This window comes from Sphaeramia orbicularis, chromosome 4, assembly GCF_902148855.1.
Source record: "Sphaeramia orbicularis chromosome 4, fSphaOr1.1, whole genome shotgun sequence".
Taxonomy (NCBI): Eukaryota; Metazoa; Chordata; class Actinopteri; order Kurtiformes; family Apogonidae; genus Sphaeramia; species Sphaeramia orbicularis.
The window spans coordinates 29836220-29855733 of record NC_043960.1 but is presented as its reverse complement, the minus strand read 5'-3'; the positions used below and the strand labels follow the sequence as shown (position 1 = coordinate 29855733).

The 19514-nt window shown below is 36.2% G+C and overlaps 1 protein-coding gene across 8 annotated transcripts in view; it reads right to left on the bottom strand.

Annotated features, from left to right (window-relative positions):
• Window positions 1-19514, bottom strand: part of ptprfa (protein tyrosine phosphatase receptor type Fa) — a 563163-nt gene that overhangs the window by 272319 nt on the left and 271330 nt on the right. For all 8 annotated transcript variants that reach the window (XM_030132451.1, XM_030132452.1, XM_030132453.1 and 5 more), the window contains one exon: window positions 5800-6069. In XM_030132451.1, coding sequence (XP_029988311.1) covers window positions 5800-6069 — 270 coding nt within the window. The remainder of the gene's footprint in view (window positions 1-5799; window positions 6070-19514) is intronic.

Below are 19514 nucleotides of genomic sequence, written 5' to 3'. Positions count from 1 at the left end.
TGTGTATATATATATATATATATATATATATATATATACACATTTATAGGTGTGTTGCATATTGCTGCTGTATACTGTTCAATTTCCCCATGGTGGGATCAATAAAGTCAAATCTTATCTTATCTTATCTTTATATATATATATATATATATATATATATATATATATATATATATATGTTTAAAAACTATTAGGACAAAAATGTTGGGATACATCATGGCTATAGCTCTTAAGATGTCCCGTCCATGCTGATTTGAGATATAAATATTTCCTTAAAGTTTAATGGGAGATTTTTCTTCCTTCCTTCTTCGTTTACAGTCAGAGCCCGAAACATATTTTAGAAATTTAGAAATCATAGTCATGGATAAAAAAAAACAAAATCAATGTCGAGTAAAAACCATCTCTGAGGCATTGTGGAAGTAAACATAAAAATTTAAACAAACTAACCAATACGATGCAATATTTATCACAATCTATATTATGTCATTTGTCATTACTGTTTTGTATCCCAGACCCCTTTTAGAAAAGAAACACCTGAATTCAATGTGTCCTGATACTTTTGTCCATGTAGTGCAGCTCATCACTGAATGATTTCTAGACTTTATTTATAACTATGTGGAAAGAAGGGCAAAAAAGAGTTGTATTATAAAAAATAAAAAAAAAAAGCAGTGGGCTAGAGTTTAGTGCAAATGGAAGTGCTGAAGTAAGAGGCAGAGCAGTGGGCTGTGTAGAAATGCTCACAGGCTGCCATCTGGGAAGAGATGCGACCAGAGGCTTTTAGCTCCAGCCCCGTGCAGCTCCCATCCTAACATCTGCTCCATTATCATGCAGTGTATCAAGCACTACTTCTTCTTCTTTCTCTACCCCAACAGACTGAGGCTGAATGAAGCTGCAGCGCTCTGCCTCACACTGCTCTTATCAATCTGTTACTATAAATCTACAATTCCTCTGACAGTACTCTCTCTGTGAAAAAGTGCTCTTTGATCTGTTGCTTCTAAAATATTTAAAAGGCTAATAACTTCATTGTAAAATATTACTGGAAAATAGAGGAAGTCAGCAAGAACTTTTTTTTTATCTGGTGCAGTTTATTTTATTCATGCATCTCATATTTCATGTTTATCTACTATAAAACAGGCAAATATAGCATGTTTTTAGATATTTTAGTATGTGCTGCTTCATTTAAATGACATGACTAACTGAGGACTGTGATGCTACTGGGATGTCACCACTGATGTGTGAATGAATTTTTATGAAGCCATCTGAATTTTGTTTTTGGTCACCACCATCTTGATTTTTGTGACCATTTGCACAGCAGGTTTTAAAGTTGTCATATTTTTGCTAAACCCACTTTTATTAGACTTTGGTACATTTATTTGTTTATTTGTGTTTAAAAAAGTTTGAATTTGAACCCTCCAGGTGCTGCAAAGCTACCTTTACATTCATTTTGGCAAAAATCAAGTGGATTTCTACAACCTTAATGTACTGCTTTAAAGTAACTGAAACCAACAAAACATACCGGTCTCCTGTTTCATTCTTTTGCTATGGGTTCAGTAAATCAAATCTGAACTGTGCACAAATGCTAACACTGTCATCAGAGTCTTTGCTGCTTATATAGTAACTAATCCAGTCTAAAGGCTGAAGTCCTGCTACTTGCTAATATTTTCATATATCAAAAAATATATATAAAAAATTAAACAGTATGAGGAAAAACTGTGTTCCTTCTCTGTGTTAACTGTATGCAATGCACATAATGTAACTGAATAATAGTCTTAACGTTTGCATTTATGTAAATGTATTCTGCTTTTTGCTGAGGCCATCACACAGAGGGGTAGGGAACAGCAGACCACTTTGTTAACGAACACTAAGTGACATGCAGGTTTGATACTGCAGCTTCTTATCAAGCTGCACAAACATGTTCAAATATTGATAATAATTACCACTCCATCAGCAAATGTACATTTTTATGTCTCCATGGAGGCAAAGTGAAACTGAGGAGATCAGAAGTCCATGTTCTGCATAGTATCTTTATGTGATATAGTTTAAAAAAAAAAAAAAAAAATCTTATAAGAAATAAAACAATATCCAACTTTACTATAGATATAATCACAAAATGTTAGAAACTTACAGCAACAGATTAACATTGCATTCACTGAAGAAAAATATTTTTAAACCCTTTGTCTTGTCATTTGTAAAAAAAAAAAAAAAAAAAAAAAAAATCTTGTAATTACAAGATTATTGAGAAAAGATCTTATAATTGTGAGGAATTACAAGTTTAGTCTTTCAATAATCCCTCTCATGCTACAAACAATAGAGTTTAATCTTCTGTTATTTCTTTTTTGATCTGAGACACAGAAATATTAATGTTTCTTAAGGATGATGGCATTAATATTAGTTTGTTAATGCTATTATAGATGTTTCAGATACACTGGGATTGTTCAAGCAGAGTTTTATCTGCAGGAGCAGTTACACCACAACAGGATGTTATGTCCCATGGCCTTCCATGATCACCACATATATATTTCATATCTCTGACACAGATCTCATAAATTCGAGATCCAGATCTCATGATTAAAGGATTGGTATTTCATTATTATGAGATAGTGGGTTGTACTTTTTTTTTCCTTTGCTGAATGCACCAGAGTTATTTTGTTGCTTATTTGATTGGTTTAATTACTTTCATTTTACTTTCTTTTTATAATTTGTACTTTATGCACACACAAGTACAATTAATTTCAATCTGATTTATTTATTGCATTTTAACAATTACATTTTTGAATATCTTTGCCTCTGCTGATTACTGACTATGTGAAAAAATGTTGCATAACAAACATTTTGAAAAGGAATGTCTTCTGTGCCAGTATTCAAATTAGTTTTGAAGCAATGATCTAAAGTGAAATTAAAACAAAAACAAAAAACAAGAATAAAGTTTAATGGAAAAACACTGCAGCAATAATTCTTTTCTCCATATTTTACCGCCAAATATATTAAATTTAGTTCCAAAATAATTGATTCCACCCATCCTCTATTTGGCACTGATAAAAAGGAAGAACGTGTTAAATTAAACTATTACATCTATTAATTATTTTCAAAATACTATCTAAAATGCAATCCTAAATTATCCACATAGGTCATTCCTGTATACATTCTGTCTGTAAATATATTATAGGACATAATTAGGGATTCTTTATCATTCATAGACATTCAAATCCTGCTGTTTTATTTAACATAACTTATTCTTATGTATTCAGTGTCATCATGTCCTCTGCACATGATAATAAAATACAATATGAAGTATGATGATGATGAAATTATATTTAAAAAAACAACTCAATATTCTCGGCGTTACACCATTTAAAGTGCCTTTAATCATACAGGAAAATCTGCTCAACATTTTCATTTTCTTTGTGTTCTTGAACTCATCCTCCTTTTGAATGAATACAGTTTCACTGAGAACATTTTTGGGATGTGACACCTGCTTTTTCCTCATGCAACCTAAAGTACACATTATTTATTTATTCCTTTTTTACAATAACCTTTTTGTTATACTCTTCAAGCCTGTTATTTAATCGGTTACTTAATTGAGAATGTCTGTCTGCTGGTTGCTGGTCATTTCTATTCGATTCAACTCAAAGATTCTTTATTAGTCGCTTTTCCATTGGACGTCTGCACACATCTTTACCGATATTTACTAAACGTCAAAAAAACAGAAGTGCATAATGTCAATTTTTCCATTAAATCACAAATGCGATGACTTGTTTATTTATTATCGTGAGATGACATGAGAAGTCATTTCACAAACATGGTGACGAACATAAATATTGTGTTGATTTACAGATGTATTCATCATTATTATATATTACCCCCCTGTCCTGTACGAAATTAAAATATGATTTGGTTTCCTGGTGTGTCCACACATACCGCACCATGTTTCTTTAAAAACTTTTCTTCTTTGCTTGTTGTAACGTCCATCAACCTCCATTTTTTTAAATTCCCATGACCCTATTTGCAGAAAAAGGTCTTTCCATTTCAGTTTTGCATGATATACCAATTGTGCTACACCTGAATAACCACCTCTTGCCAGCGCAAAAACTTTTAATCGAAAACGAGAGTTTGGGCAAAATATTCGTTTTCCATTAGGTAAATTTTTATGCGCAAGTTATATTTGCGCAATTTGAGGGTCAGTGGAAAAGCAACTAGTGTCAGTTACTAGATGCACAGAACAAACAAAGAACTGAAATATTAGTCACTTTTCCATTGATCCTCAAATTGCATGAATATAACTTACGCATAAAAATGTGTCTAATGGAAAAATGACAATTTCGCCCAAACTCTCCTTTTTCGATTAAAGGGTTTTGCACTGACAAGAGGTGGTTTTTCGTGTGTAGCACAAATGGTACATAACACAAAACTGCAATGGAAAGACCTTTTTCTGCAACCAGAGTCACGTGAAAAAGCGAAGAAGAGTTTTAGAAGAAAGAAATATGGTGCGGTATGTGTGGACACACCAGGAAACTGAATCGTTTTTTAATTTAGAACAGATACAGAGGTGATGAGCCACATTATGTAATAAATTCCCATTATGTAATAAAAGTTCAAAATGTAATAAGAATGTCACGTCATCTTGTAATAAAGCCGCATTATGTAATAAACTGACACATTTTTGTAATAAACTACGTCAACGCATTATATGGTACATTTTTTTCACATTATGTAGTAAGTTATTACAATTTGAGAAATTTATTACAAAATGCACTTGACACATTTTTATAAAAAAAAAAAAAGTAATAACATGGTTCATTATGTAATAACAATCCAAATTAATATAATTTCAGAGCAATTTAGAAGAAATTAGTGACAGGAGCTACAGGTAATGTAATCAGAACTTTAACCACACAGTTTAAAGATTAATAGCAAATTGTTATTCTATTGCCGTGACAGTTGTGTCTGATACAGCATCTTATGATCTTGGAAAAATGTTCCTTGACACCCTCAGATTGAACAGCAAACATTTATTTTGTGTTTTATCAATTTATGTCACAGAGATAAGCTCCAATCCATACGTGAACGGTCTTCCCCGTCTCTCTGCGCCTTCCAAAAATTTACTACATAATGCTTTGAGGTAGTTTATTACAAAATGCGTCAGTTTATTACATAATGCGGCTTTATTACAAGATGACGTGACGTTCTTATTACATTTTGAACTTTTATTACATAATGGGAATTTATTACATAATGCGGCTCAACAGGGGTAATATAAAATAATAATGAATATATCTGTAAATCAAGAAGATATTTGCATTTGTCGCAATGTTTATGAAATGACTTCTCATGTCATCTCACAATAATAAATAAACAAATCATCGTTTTTGTGATTCAATGGAAAAATCAACATTACGCACTTCTGTTTTTTCGATATTTTAGTAAATATCGGTAAAGTTTCGCGCAGATGTCCAATAGAAAAGCAACTACTGTTTCTCTTTTAAAAGTCATGAATTAAAAAAAAGAATAAGAATAAATAAGCGTTATAAAGACTAAACTATAGCAGAATATAAGGGGTCAGTCTATTTACAGTAGCAGCAGTAGTGCACTACAGTAATGGTTATGAGTTGAGGAGGTGCATAGAGGAACCCAACAGCAGCAGACATGACTTTACTAATAAAGTCTCCTAAAAGTCAAATGTCTGACAGAAACACATATATTTTTGTCTTTGTTTATGAAGCCAAAATATTTCTGGATATCAGGTTTAATAAAACAGCAGTTCATCCAGACACAACCTCCTCCTCAGCACCAGATTCTGACCTTTGACGATGATCTGTGCCGTGGTTTCGATCATGCCCAGGGACGACATGGCGACACAGGTGTAGTTGGCCGACTGGCGGATGTTGGTGAGCTCCAGAACGTTGCGTCCGATGGGCATCTCCTCCTCCCTGGTCAGCTCCACCTCGCCGCTCATCCACTTTACATAAGGCATGGGAGCGCCGACGGCCACGCAGGTGAGGTTGACGCTGCCGCCGGGCATGACCTCATGATTGGTGGGGGGTATGGAGAAACGGGGAGGCACACGACGAACTGCAGGGGTAAAAACAGGGAGTGTGAGTGGGCACTGAGGATGAGAAGGGCAGGGGGGGATCACTGGAACTCTGGGCTGAGTCCATGTTCCACTGGCCTGGCTTGTACTGTGCACCCATGTGTGAACTGGTTCTGAATAACATTAGCATTGGCTCGGAGGGTTAGTTTTACTGTCCCATCACACTTTAAAACATGGTTTAGAGCTTAGTGCAGAATTACATACACTGCACTGTATTCTTTAAGAGGTTTAGTTAGTACTGTTATGAAGTTGACAATATTTCTGTGTCTGTTTTGTGTTATGTTAAAGAGTATATTGGTTAATTGCACTTTTTGTTTTTAAAATCGGTTTTCAAAAATTATCTGTCGCTCTTGTAGGGGTGTTAGAAAATATAAATTCTGCAGTCTGTCGTGATATTTCATTTCACAATACTGTATCGATATTAAAAATTATTTTAGGTATTTATTCAGATGCAGATATGGCGGAGGTTCATTTTTGTTTTTTGTTTTTCTTTATTGTTTATATCTTATCTATTATTATTTAACACTGTTTAATTAAATAAAGGTTATTTGAAGCATCCTAAAGGCACTTTTTACTGTCTGAGAATGGCGGATGATAGTTCCTTTGGAAACTAGAAGACTTAGAAAAATGTTGTGATATAGCATTAGATCCTTTTCTGATCAAATAAAGTGTTTAGTATTTGTACATATTTCTGGTGTAATTCAATCCTTCCAGGAAATAATCTTTTTTTAAAAAAGAAACAACCAAAAAATTACCTCTTTAACAGTATAATGATATATCGTGATATATCGTATCGTGATCCTAGTATTGTGATTTGTATTGTATCACCAGATTCTTGCCAATACACACCCCTACTCTTTCCTGGTTTAGACCTTTCTAAAGAATTTAATTTAGTCGACTATGATATTTTATTTGTAAAAAACTATGAATGAGTGATGTTGATGAACAGTCTATTAAATTATTAAATACTCTGACACTGGTTAAAAGGTGTTCCTCAAGGGTCAGTTCTTGGTTCTCTTTTGTATTCTGATTTTATATACATTAAACATGTGCAGTGTTGCTTGGACACATTATAGGCCTCGTTCATTAAACATGAGCTTGTTTGAAATTCTGGCAAACCTACATGTGATTTTCTCTGGGGTCGTCTTCTGTTTACATCCATACCCTTTCATGTTCTGAAATTGAAACTGTTGATTCATCTTGACACTATCAACTGTGGTGGATGTGGCTCAGGAGGTAAAGTGGGCCATCCTATAACTGGAGAGTCAGAGGATCGCATTCTCTTCCATTGTGCCCTCAGGCAAGACACTTCACCCACGTTGCCTCCAATGTCGCTCACACTGGTGTATGAATGTGAATGAATGGTGGTGGTGGTCCATGAGTCTGCCCCGGAGCAGCTGTGGCTACTGATTTAGTTCGCTACCACCACCACCACCACCACCAGTGTGACTGTGGAGTGGATGAATAATGGATTGTAAAGCATTGTGAGCACCTAGAAAAACACTACATAAATCATATTATTACCTCCGCCAAGGACGTTATGTTTTCATTGGGGTTTGTCTGTCTGTCTGTTAGCAAGATAACTCAAAAAGTTGCGGATGGATTTGGATGAAATTTTCAGGAAATGTTGATACTGGCACAAGGAAAAAATAATTAAATTTGGTGGTGATGGGGGTGGGGGGGTGGGATTGTTTGTTTGTCTATTAGCAAGATAACTCAAAAAGTTGTGGACAGATTTTGATGAAATCTTCAGGAAATGTACATATTGGCACAAGGAACAAGTGATTAAATTTTGGTGGTGATTGGGGGGGGGGGGGGGGTACTGATCTGCCTTTGCGGAGGTCTGTGCTCTCCGAGTGCTTTTCTAGTTATTATTACTTCCACCAAGTATAACGGCGGAGGTCATGTTTTCATCGGGGTTTGTATGTCTTTCTGTCTGTCTGTTTCTTTGTCTCTTAGCAAGATAACTCAAAAAGTTATGGAAGGATTTGGATGAAATTTTCAGGAAATGTTGATACTGGCACAAGGAACAAAAAAGTATAAAATTTTGGTGGTGATCGGGGGGAGAACTGATCTGCCTTGGCGGAGGTCTGCGCTTTCCGAGTGCTTTTCTAGCTATTATTATTATTATTATTATTATTATTGTAGCCTTCAGGCATTTATTGGTGTGGGACCCATTGACCTTTATATGTGAAGGGGAAACTTAAACGGAATAGCATGTACATATAAATTTTCAATCCAACTAACTGACTAAATGACATTAGAATTATTTTGATGTTGATGGAACTTTATCATTAAAATTCACATAATTTCAAATTTTGGTAAGCTGAGATAAACATTTTTTGTAATAGCAAAAAATTATAAGAGGATAAACTAGTAATCAAAGTCAGCGCTATATGTGGATACCTATTGTAGCGTATGATTTAACTCTTCATGTGTTAGTATTTGCTGCCTCAAATTGCCTTTCATGTGTATATTTGTGATTGAACCCTGGTTGGTTTTGTAGTCATTTACATTTTCCAGTGCCTTGGGAATGAATGGTTGTTTAGTTCCTGTCGTCTTTATGGTCTCTTGTTTTACTGGGTCTGTCATTTTAACACATTCTTTTGTAAGCATCATAATATTTTGTCAAAAGCTGGGTTTTTCTTACAGGCTTTGGCAACAGACTGTAACTGGACATTTGTTGCAGTTTGAACAATTATAAAAGTGTCAGTGAAGCTTCCATGACTGGGTCTGTGGTTTTCTACAGCAGAATCATTGTGGACACACTGACGTGGGGCCTCATTCATAAACAGTGTGTACGATCCATGCTAAAAGTGTAAATGTGCCTTTTACTTGGGCATTCCTTAAATGTGTGCAGCATACATTAATGATGAGCAAACAGTGCATGTCCAGACTCTCTGACTTTGTTTGATCCTACCTATAAGTGCAGTTGTGAAACCTCCCCTGGACCACAGTCTGGATCAAACAGCCTAACCTTAGTGTGATGTGGTCTGGATCAAACTGAATAAAAGTGGGATTTTTTGGGGGGGGATGTTCAGACTTTTGTAACAAATTTAAGGATGTCAGAGCAGTCTATCATCAGCCAATAAATGAAAGAAGAACAAAAAGAACTGGAAGAAATGAGCCCCACGGGGATAGCAGGACACAGTTATGTTTTTAATAGAAATATAGAGTATCAAGTAATAAAAAGTCTACCTGAAAAACCACAATAAAGTCAGTGTGGCAACAAAATACAGCACAGTCATTCCTTTATTTTCCCAAAGGGAAAGGCTAACCATTTTTAATGTGGTTGTAAGGATGAAACAAAAAACTAACTGTATCAAATGTATACAATGGTTTGTAGTTTTAAGGCCACAGTCAGACTACAAGAAATCAGCTTGATGCCATTCTGATCCAGCTGACGAAGGGCGTTGGTTCATTGTTCGGAAACAATTAAGAGACACTAGGTGCGAGAATTGATCGTTTTATGTCGTGTAGTGTATCACAGTGTGTTATAACAAACACCGTGTGTAAGACGCCTCATGGTGTCCTGACAGAAAGTCTAGTACGTCTGAAGTTCCCACCATGGGCTCTGCATTTACTGGAAACATGGAGAAGATGATGATCAGTATATATACAGGGTGGGGAAGCAAAATTTACAATGAATATTTAGTTGTTTTTTCTCAGCAGGCACTACGTCAATTGTTTTGAAACCAAATATATATTGATGTCATAATCATACCTAACACTATTATCCATACCTTTTCAGAAACTTTTGCCCATATGAGTAATCAGGAAAGCAAACGTCAAAGAGTGTGTGATTTGCTGAATGCACTCGTCACACCAAAGGAGATTTCAAAAATAGTTGGAGTGTCCATAAAGACTGTTTATAATGGAAAGAAGAGAATGACTATGAGCAAAACTATTATGAGAAAGTCTGGAAGATACTATTAAAGAAGAATGGGAGAAGTTGTCACCCGAATATTTGAGGAACACTTGCGCAAGTTTCAGGAAGCGTGTGAAGGCAGTTATTGAGAAAGAAGGAGGACACATAGAATAAAAACATTTTCTATTATGTACATTTTCTTGTGGCAAATAAATTTTCATGACTTTCAATAAACTAATTGGTCATACACTGTCTTTCAATCCCTGCCTCAAAATATTGTAAATTTTGCTTCCCCACCCTGTATATATATATATTTTAATCTCCAGTTTTCTTTGAAGAATGAACAGGATATATTGTCCTCTTCTTAGAACCCCAGAATAGCTGCACAGTTTCGTTTTAATTTTTAAGCTTTTCTTAACACAGATCCAACAAACTGTTATGGAGTGTAACTTCCATACGAATATCACAGAAAGTTATTTGGACTCCAGTGTTGATGCAGCTACTTCCAAGGTACATGGAGAAGTAGAACCATTTATAACAGGTCATCAACTCCAACAGAACATGTTACATAGAACAACTTTATTTAACTCTAAAGTTAGACCAACATTATTTGATGTCAAACTGCACCTATACTTACTAAAGTGCGACCCAGTGCTACTTTTGTGGCAGTTCCCAAATTACTTTTTCTCTATATCTAACCTTTCTTAAGTGATTTATCACCATTTATTATAATATCCTCTGCATTTTCCATTTTTAGGTATATATATTATATTAAATTCACTGATCAAGTAGATGTTCATAAAAGCTCAGATTAAAGTCATGGGTTATTATATCAGAAACAGAGATAACTGAACAAAATGTGAGTTGTTTTTTGTTTGTTTTTTTTTTTGCAAAGATATCAATAACTGAGCATTAAAACAACTGTCTCCATCCACTGTCAATGATCCAACACCATGGGTTTACTGGTGAATCAATGTTGTAGAAGATGACGTGTTTCCACGGTAACTACAGAGCCTCTGTACATCCAAATGGGTCATATCTGATGACCATGAAACTGCATTTTACACCAATTATTTACATGTATTGATAGGATTAGTGGATCAAAGGGTATTAAACAGTTTAGATCAGTACATGCCTCTGGTCAATGGTGGTTGTTTGGGTCTTTATGGGTTAAATGCTGCACATAACTGTAGTTCTTCTGAAACAACTACATCCATATACAGTCTATATGCTGTATGACTGAAATTAAATTCCCTCAGAACCTTGTGCAATATAATGAATACATACATACTTGTTTCCTTGAGTCTGTTGGTTCCACCTCCTTCTTAATTACACCACACAGTTGACATCAGCAGTGTTCAGGGAGCAAACAGGGTATGGTCAGCCTAATGTGAAACACTGCCCTGATGAAGACTACAAGTCAAATAATGTTGGTCTAACTTTAGAGTTAAATAAAGTTATCACTGTTGTATTGTTTTTGGTTCGGTTTGTTTGTTTCTATGTTTGATTGTTAACATTCTAGCAGCAAAACTAATGGTTGAATTCATACCAAATTGGGTTCATAGATTACCAGTGACCCAGAATAGATCTGATTACATTTTGGGAAAAGTAGGTCAAAGTTAAAATTTTTATGAATTCTTTTAATCTTTTTTTCTCCCATTTACTTATAATGGGTGACATTTCAAATGTCTATAAAAACATCCATTTTGTTTCATTTTACCTCAAACTTGGCACATATATAGAGGCAACTGATATGTTGACATCAGCAGGAGCGATGAGAAAATAAGCTATAGTACATGTGAGGGGCGGGGTTTGCTGTGCCTGGCATCACTTGTTCTACATGACAAGTTCTGCTGGAGTTCATGACCTGCTGTAAATTTTTCTTCTTCTCCATGCACCTTGGAAGTAGGTGAACTTGTGCCAGAGTGTCTAATCTGAAACACAGGGCATCATAAAAGTCAAAAATATTGTACGATCTGACCATGGTCTTAGTGTGAAAAAGCTTCATCTGTCATATTTCTAAAGTCCGAATTCAAGGGGGTCTGTTGGAAAGACTTGTGTAACTTTCCAAAACAGGTAACCCCATGTATTATAAAGTGTGTCAAAGTGAGTTTAAGTGTTCCTTCCAAGCTATTCAGGCAAATAATAGGCATTTGTTAGATGCTTAATGCTTTATAGCTCTTCCTGAAGACTCTACACTGAAACCTTCTTACAGTCTGGGATCGTTTTGTGGGAAGGTTTGTGCTGTCAGAGATATGCAGCACTAATATGGCATTACTAGATATTATACCAGCTCTTTTCAACTAAATTTAACAGTCAAGTCAGTCTACACTGTGTTCACTTGGAAAAGAGGTTAATTGAGAGACGGTGCCTAAGGCCTATAGGGGGATTTCTGTGGTGTATCGGGGGCTTCCTGCTGGGCTTCAGGGATTAAAACTGAACCTGGAGTCTGCTCATTGGAAACATTTCCACCGTACATACAATAGCAAAGGCTTTACGTGTCATTGTTAGCTCTCTTACTGGAGATGTGCTTCCTCATTACACTATATCTGAATTAGCGCAATAGTACTGTGTGAGCATTAAATATGCAGACAGCTCCGTTCTGTTGCATAAGCGAAGTCCTCGCTCTCTGACTTAGCTGAGTACAGAGTCACGAAATCTGACTCACAAAGTGTAATTTAAGCTGCGAGCTGGAGTACAGCCGTGAGGAGCTTACACCGCAGATCAGAGGCTTTTCAATAGTTTTTGTCTTGGTTTAACTAAAAAAGTGGAAGAGCCAGGTTCCAAAATCTATCACTTCTGTGCAAAGCAAAAAAAAAAAAAACAACAAAAAAAGTCAGATGTAATTTAAGAATTGTTCATGATTGAATTTAGAACTGAAAAATAATACAAGTAGTACTTACAGCATATTTGGCTGCACAGTGACTGACAACATTCAGTGAATTTGGGAGTACATGCGTGGGCTAAAAGTTAGAGTGGTCGAAGAGGCTGGGCTCGTACAAGAACAGCATTGTCTGCTGCCATGGGAAGCAGAAGCCTCTGTAATGCAGATGGCTGGCATTAAGACGATTCCCGTGGAGACTGATGAGCTGGAGAACATGACTCTAAAGGGGAGGAGAGGAGACAGAGGGGTGGAGGATGGAGGAGGAGTGGGAGGAGGAAGAAGAAGGGGGCAAACTGCCAGGTCATTTAGGAGGGGGCTCATGGGAAATCTGTTTTCCTGAGGCATGGTTGTGTATTTGATGCTGGAGGACATCTATTTTGAGGCTTTGATTAAAGGCACTAAAGGGTCAAATGAGGTTTTTTTTTTTACAGTCCTGCAGCACAGGTATTTATTTTTGGGTCGATACTATTATTGATCAATACCAATGACTCAGTGTTATTTCATGCTGGAAATTTAAAGTTTAAAATCCAAACCAAAGAGCCCAGTGTAGATGGTCTTCACTGATTAACAGCACTGGGACATTTAGCTAATTATAAAATATTTGCTCTAACATTTTACATCACAGAATTTGGTTTTATGTTTTCCAGCAGCGTTTACTTGGATTTATGACAATTGGCAATTATATGTCAGTTATTGTAAACTTAAATATATTATTTTCTAGGGATACACCGAAGCCAGCTGAGGTGGCTCGGGCATTTGTTTCGGATGCCTCCTGGACGCCTCCCTGGGGAGGTGTTCCGGGCATGTCCCACCGGGAGGAGACCTCAGGGAAGACCCAGGACACGTTGGAGAGACTATGTCTCTCGGCTGGCCTGGGAACGCCTCGGGGCCCCCCCGGAAGAGCTGGAGGAGGTGTCGGGGGAGAGGGAAGTCTGGGCATCCCTGGTTAGACTGTTACCCCCGCGACCCGGCCCCGGATAAGCGGTGGATAATGGATGGATGGATGGATGGGATACACCGATACTGATACGAGTATTCGCATCGGCTCCGATACTCAGTGTGTGTACTCGTACTCGTATTCGTAAAAGACATCTGATACAAATGCACCGATACCACTTACGGTTGTTTGACATTCACAGTTCAGTGCAGCACGTACGCGGCAGTGGAATAATGTGTGGGGAGTGTGAAGAGTGTGGAGATTTAATTAAATAAATGACGGTAATAAAAGTAACGCTGACTGCAAGTAACGTTAAAGACACAGACGAATACAGACGCAGCGTTCTGTCCTTCCTCCGCGTACATTCCATCCGTTTACCAGGTGCTCACGGATGCGTAAACAGAATGAGAATACCAGCGGGAGTACGGAGCGGTGCAGACCACCGCCAACAGAAGTGAAAACGAAACTTATCACTCGTTTCTCTTTTCTCTACCTGCTGAAGCTTTGCTTTTAAACCTTACTAGTGAAAACGCTGCAATATTAGTATCACATTAGTGTTACCTCTGTCGTCTCCATGTTTGTTATTACTGACTTTCTTCTTCTTCTTCTCAAAAAACTTTACTTTTCTTCATGGTATTTGTCCAGTATGGTTAATTAAGAGCAGCGCCCCCTGGTGGATTAATTGAGAAACGCTCATTCCAACACATTAAATGTCAGTAGCAGCACTTTGTTCCAGTCAGACTAATGATAATGGCAATAAAGCACATTTACAAAAGGAACTAAGAACTGGAATAGGATTATTAAGTACTCGTATCAGTACTCGGTATCGGCAAGTACTCAAATGTAAGTACTCCTACTCGCACTCGGCCTGGAAAAAAGTGGTATCGGTGCATCCCTATTAATTTCCTAGTTGTTACATATTTCCTTCGTATAATCTATAGTCACACGACTGTACTTTGTCCTCTGAGCTAAAAGCTAACGTGATTACTAAAGTAATAATAAGAAACCGTCTTCCATCTTTTTCTTGGAACCCATGCAAAAAACGTAACTGCTTGTTGATCTAAATTCAAGCTACAAAAAAACCCCAAAAAACAACAAATAATAACATATATCATATTGATGCTACATGAATGGATGAGGGGTCATGAAATGCTAAAGACGGATTTTAAACCTAAATTTCCAGAGAACATGTTGCTGCATGTGATATGTATATGTATTGATCTATTCTAAACCACAAATGTTTCATATGAGCATTTCAAGGTACACAAAAAACATAAACTACATCTTCATATATACTAACTATTTAACAGTTATTATGGTTAGGCACCAGACTGATCTCATGAAATTGCATCGTTTGTGCTAACGCTAGCGCAATTAGCAGCTAGCACATTGACGCCATCAAATAGCGTTAAATAACACGCAAAAGGATGAAAATTCGTACGTATAGCACAGCAAATGCAATAAACTGGCGTCACATACAATGCAATTTCATGAGATCAGTCTGCAATGTGGTATCATGAATTGCGTACAGATAACACGCCAGTTAAAAATGGCGTGTTAACTGTACACACTTCATGATGCCGTGTTGTTAGGCACTGACAAAACTTGATAAAGTTTAAGGAAAGATGCCAGTACTTGGTTTAATATAGATATCACTGGTCTACAAAGAAAATGCTTCCAGAAGAAAAGTAATGAAATTTTACCACATGAGAGTCACTGATAAAGAAAAATCAAGTCAAAAATGCTGGTTGGCTGAAGTTTCCAAGACACAGCCTTGGGTCAAAATGTGAAATTCAAGAATTAACGAGAGAATGGGTTTGACTCAAAAGGAATATTTGTCTCAGAGCTACAAGATCTACTTCAAAACACTGTCTGCACATTAGAATACATTCACTTTACAGGTTCTATTTAGTGGAAGATTTATAAAACTATTATATAAATGTACATAAACCAATATATATGTGTAATAACACTTTATCATATACCTTGAAAACATGAGCAAACTGGCACTTTTGTCATTTATTTTCCAATTAATCTTATTAAAATACGTAACATTTAGCCCATTTAATGTCTGAAGCAAATCATTTCTAAAAAATTGTAGACCAGTGTATGTTTACAAATACCTGTACGTGATAAAGTATTTAGTCATATTTAACTTAACCCAAGTGCTTTTATTGTGTAAACCTACTAGGTACTATTGTCATGAAGCATATTTTTGGTTCATAAACATATTCAGGTGTTGCAGTGTTGCAGTTGAATGGTGATATTTTGTCCTGTCACTGGGTCTTGGATTGGATGAAAGCAGCAAATTTGTCAGATTTATGATGGCAGAAGTACAATTAGGCTATCCTTCAACTTTAACTGGGAATGTGGCTTGAAAATCAGCAATCATAGCAATCAGTCAACAGACTAAATGCATCCCAGACTTACACTACTACACTGTTCATGGAGTTTTCTTCTATTCTAGACCCAACCCTTCCTGCAGAGTAATGCTGGTGCACCTCCCTGATCCAGACAGTCTGTAAATGATTGTTCTCTGGTTTTCCTCCATTACTGAAGCCTTTGTAATGACCTGTTCTAGGCCATGTTCCATCTCTCACATCACTCGACCCTGGTTTTAAAGAGGTGCTGAAGAAGGGGGTCCTCACATCCACCTGCTGTATTGTATCCAATCTGATCCATTGGCTGCATATGTTTGTTTCCCTTTTTGTCCTTTCTATCGATGCGTTTCTGAAATCCTATCGCTTACCTAAATTAGACTGTTTCCCATAACTGCTCAAATAATGCATATTGGAAATGTTGCACTTTTCTTTTGTGTGCTGATGCCTGCTTTGTGTAATGTTGTAATTAAAGTTTTTCACACTGCAGCCACACTGTATTGTGCCTTTAAAAGCACTTGGTTAGCAGCAGCAGTAATGAGACCCATTATTTTGTAATTCTCTCTTTAGCCCACAGCATTCGATAGCAAATAATTGGTTACTTAAAGATATTTGATCCATGAGTTTTTAATGATTTAGAAACGGTCAAAGTTCCTAATGTCTGTATTTATGACGGCGGGCCTTGAGGCTGGTTTTAACCCTACATTATGAGGCCAAAAAGGATCTCTCCGCCCTGCACGTATTATATGTGGAGCTGGGACAGTAATCATGCCGGTGGTACATTTTCAGCAGGTGCACTGCAAAAGCCAGGCCTTGACATTTCATTTCACCATTAATCTTCCAACACACACACACACACACACACAGGTTGCCCGTCTCACACACGGCCGGTAGAAAATGTTCCCGGCCATTTCTGAGCATAACTCTGAATCATTTTAAAGATAGTTAACTATAAATAAATTTAATTCTTCCTATAAAAAAATGATTTGTGATAAAAAATTTCAGACACAAGGCAGGGATGCAGCTGTGTGTGTTGGAGATTCTAAAGCCAGTTAGACACAAGAATGTTACTGATAGACATTAGAACACTGAAGTTACCTGTTTACATCCTTACCAAGGCAAAGTGGTGATAAGTCGGGCACTAAGATAGAGTCTATCATCCCCGGCTGGCCAGCAGGTACATTAGTACTCTTAGATCTGTGTCTAAACATCCAATTAAACTCTATTATATACTGAAAAACATCACAGCATTACATGACATGAATGACATAATTTCAAGTGTTAGTTCTATAATAGATCTGCACTTTAATACAAGAATAGCTGCACAGTAGTGTGTTATGCCAGGTCATTTAAGGTATCACATTACACAATAGATGAAAGTGTTTCATATCTAAGACTAAAGTATGTTATCTGGAAAGCTCCACAAAGCCATGGGAACGTCTATTTCCTCTGTTTCTTTGAACTCTTTAACATCCACCCTTTTCATGGAACCCAAAGCGTAAGTTCAATGAACCAGCGTTGCGCTCAGGGATGTAACAAAGGACATGTAAAGGTAAAATGCATGTATTAAACTTCAAGCGAACATCTTCCAATTCATGTTGTTAAACTACACGATCCTAAACTACATCACTTCTCAAATGGATGTTCAAATAATTTCAGTTTTCCTTTGTATATTTCGCCTTATTTTTGCCTTAAGCAGTACAGGACCGAGAGATGATGATGATGTCTGAAGCTTACATTGGTACCATCTTGTTCAGTTTTTGCAGGGATTTGTAAAAAATTTAATATAGGAGTGAATCTTATTTGGCTTTAATAAGTCAGTATCATAGCAGCCTTTCTCCACTTCAGCATGGCATTAACGTTATATGACCCTTATAGAATATGCACAAATGCTTTCATTAACCCTTTCATGCACAGTAGTCACTCCAGTGGACAGTTCTTCTCCAGCTGTTCTCTTGTATATTCACAGGTTTTGTTGTTTTAGTTCCATATCAGCCAACACAGAGGACACTGATGCACCATCCCATAAACTGACTTTCATACCATGACTGTAACTTTACTGTTCTTCATAAACCTGATCTGCACTAACATGTTTGAGTGGAAACCAATCGCTAATTGTTATTAGACTGTAATTGCCAGTTTCTTTTTTTTCTTTTTTTTTTTTAACCCTTTCATGCATGAATTATGAGAACCTTTGTCAGTATTTTTTTTTTTTCTTGAGTGTTTTTATTCCTCTTTAGGCATGAAAAAACAATGCAAATGATTTTTTTTTTTTTTTTCATGAACCTATTTCTCATGGAGTTACAAAAATGTCCACTCAGCTGGACACCATGCATTTAATTTTTGAAGCAAAGAAACATGTATTTAAAACTCATCATCAGAAAGTGATATACTGTGTGAAAACTATGAAATAAAAACATTTTTAATGATGCTAATTGCTAAATTGCTACTGTTTTTTTCACATTTTATCATACTCTAATATTAGTTATTACTCATTTCATGGAGATAATATCCTCCCGAGACCCAGGAAACTGACAGTTTTAGCTTTTTTACATTAAACAAATGTCTTGATTGGAAACTGCATAATGCAACAGTTTTTTCAGAAACATTTTTAAAATTATATTTATTTATTGATTGATTTTTTAATGGAATGTCCTGTGCAATGGGCAGCATTTTTAAAGTAAAACTGTCAAACTTTTGTCCCCTATAGAGGACAAAATCATTGCTGGGTCTCAGGAGGATATGCACAAAAAAACAAACAAACAAAAAATGTTTCAGAAAATTGTTAATTACAGTCTAATAACAATTAGCATTTGATTTACACTAAAACATGTTACTGCAGATCAGGTTTATCAAGAACAGCAAAGTTACAGTAATGGTATGAATGTCAGTGTATGGGATGGTGCATAGCGTCTACTGTGTTGGCTGATATGGAACAAAACAACAAAACCCATGAATAAACAATAGAACAGCTGGAGAAGAACTGTCCACTGGAATGACCACTGTGCATGAAAGGGTTAAGCAACTTTTTTTTTTTGCATATTATCTCCATGAAGTGAATAATAATTTATATTAGGGTATGTTAAAATGTGCGAAAACATCTGATTAGCAGTATTAAAAATGTTTTTATCGCATAGTTTTCCATATCACTTTCTGATATAAAGTTTTAAATACATGTTTCTTTGCTTCAGAAAATTAAATGCATGGTGTCCATCTGAGTGGACATATTTATAACTCCTTAAAAAAACTAACAAACTTAATCACATTGTTCTTTTTTTTTTTTTTTCATGCCTAAAGAGGAATAAAAACACTCCGGAAAAATATCTTGACTAAGGTCCTCATAATTCATGCATGAAAGG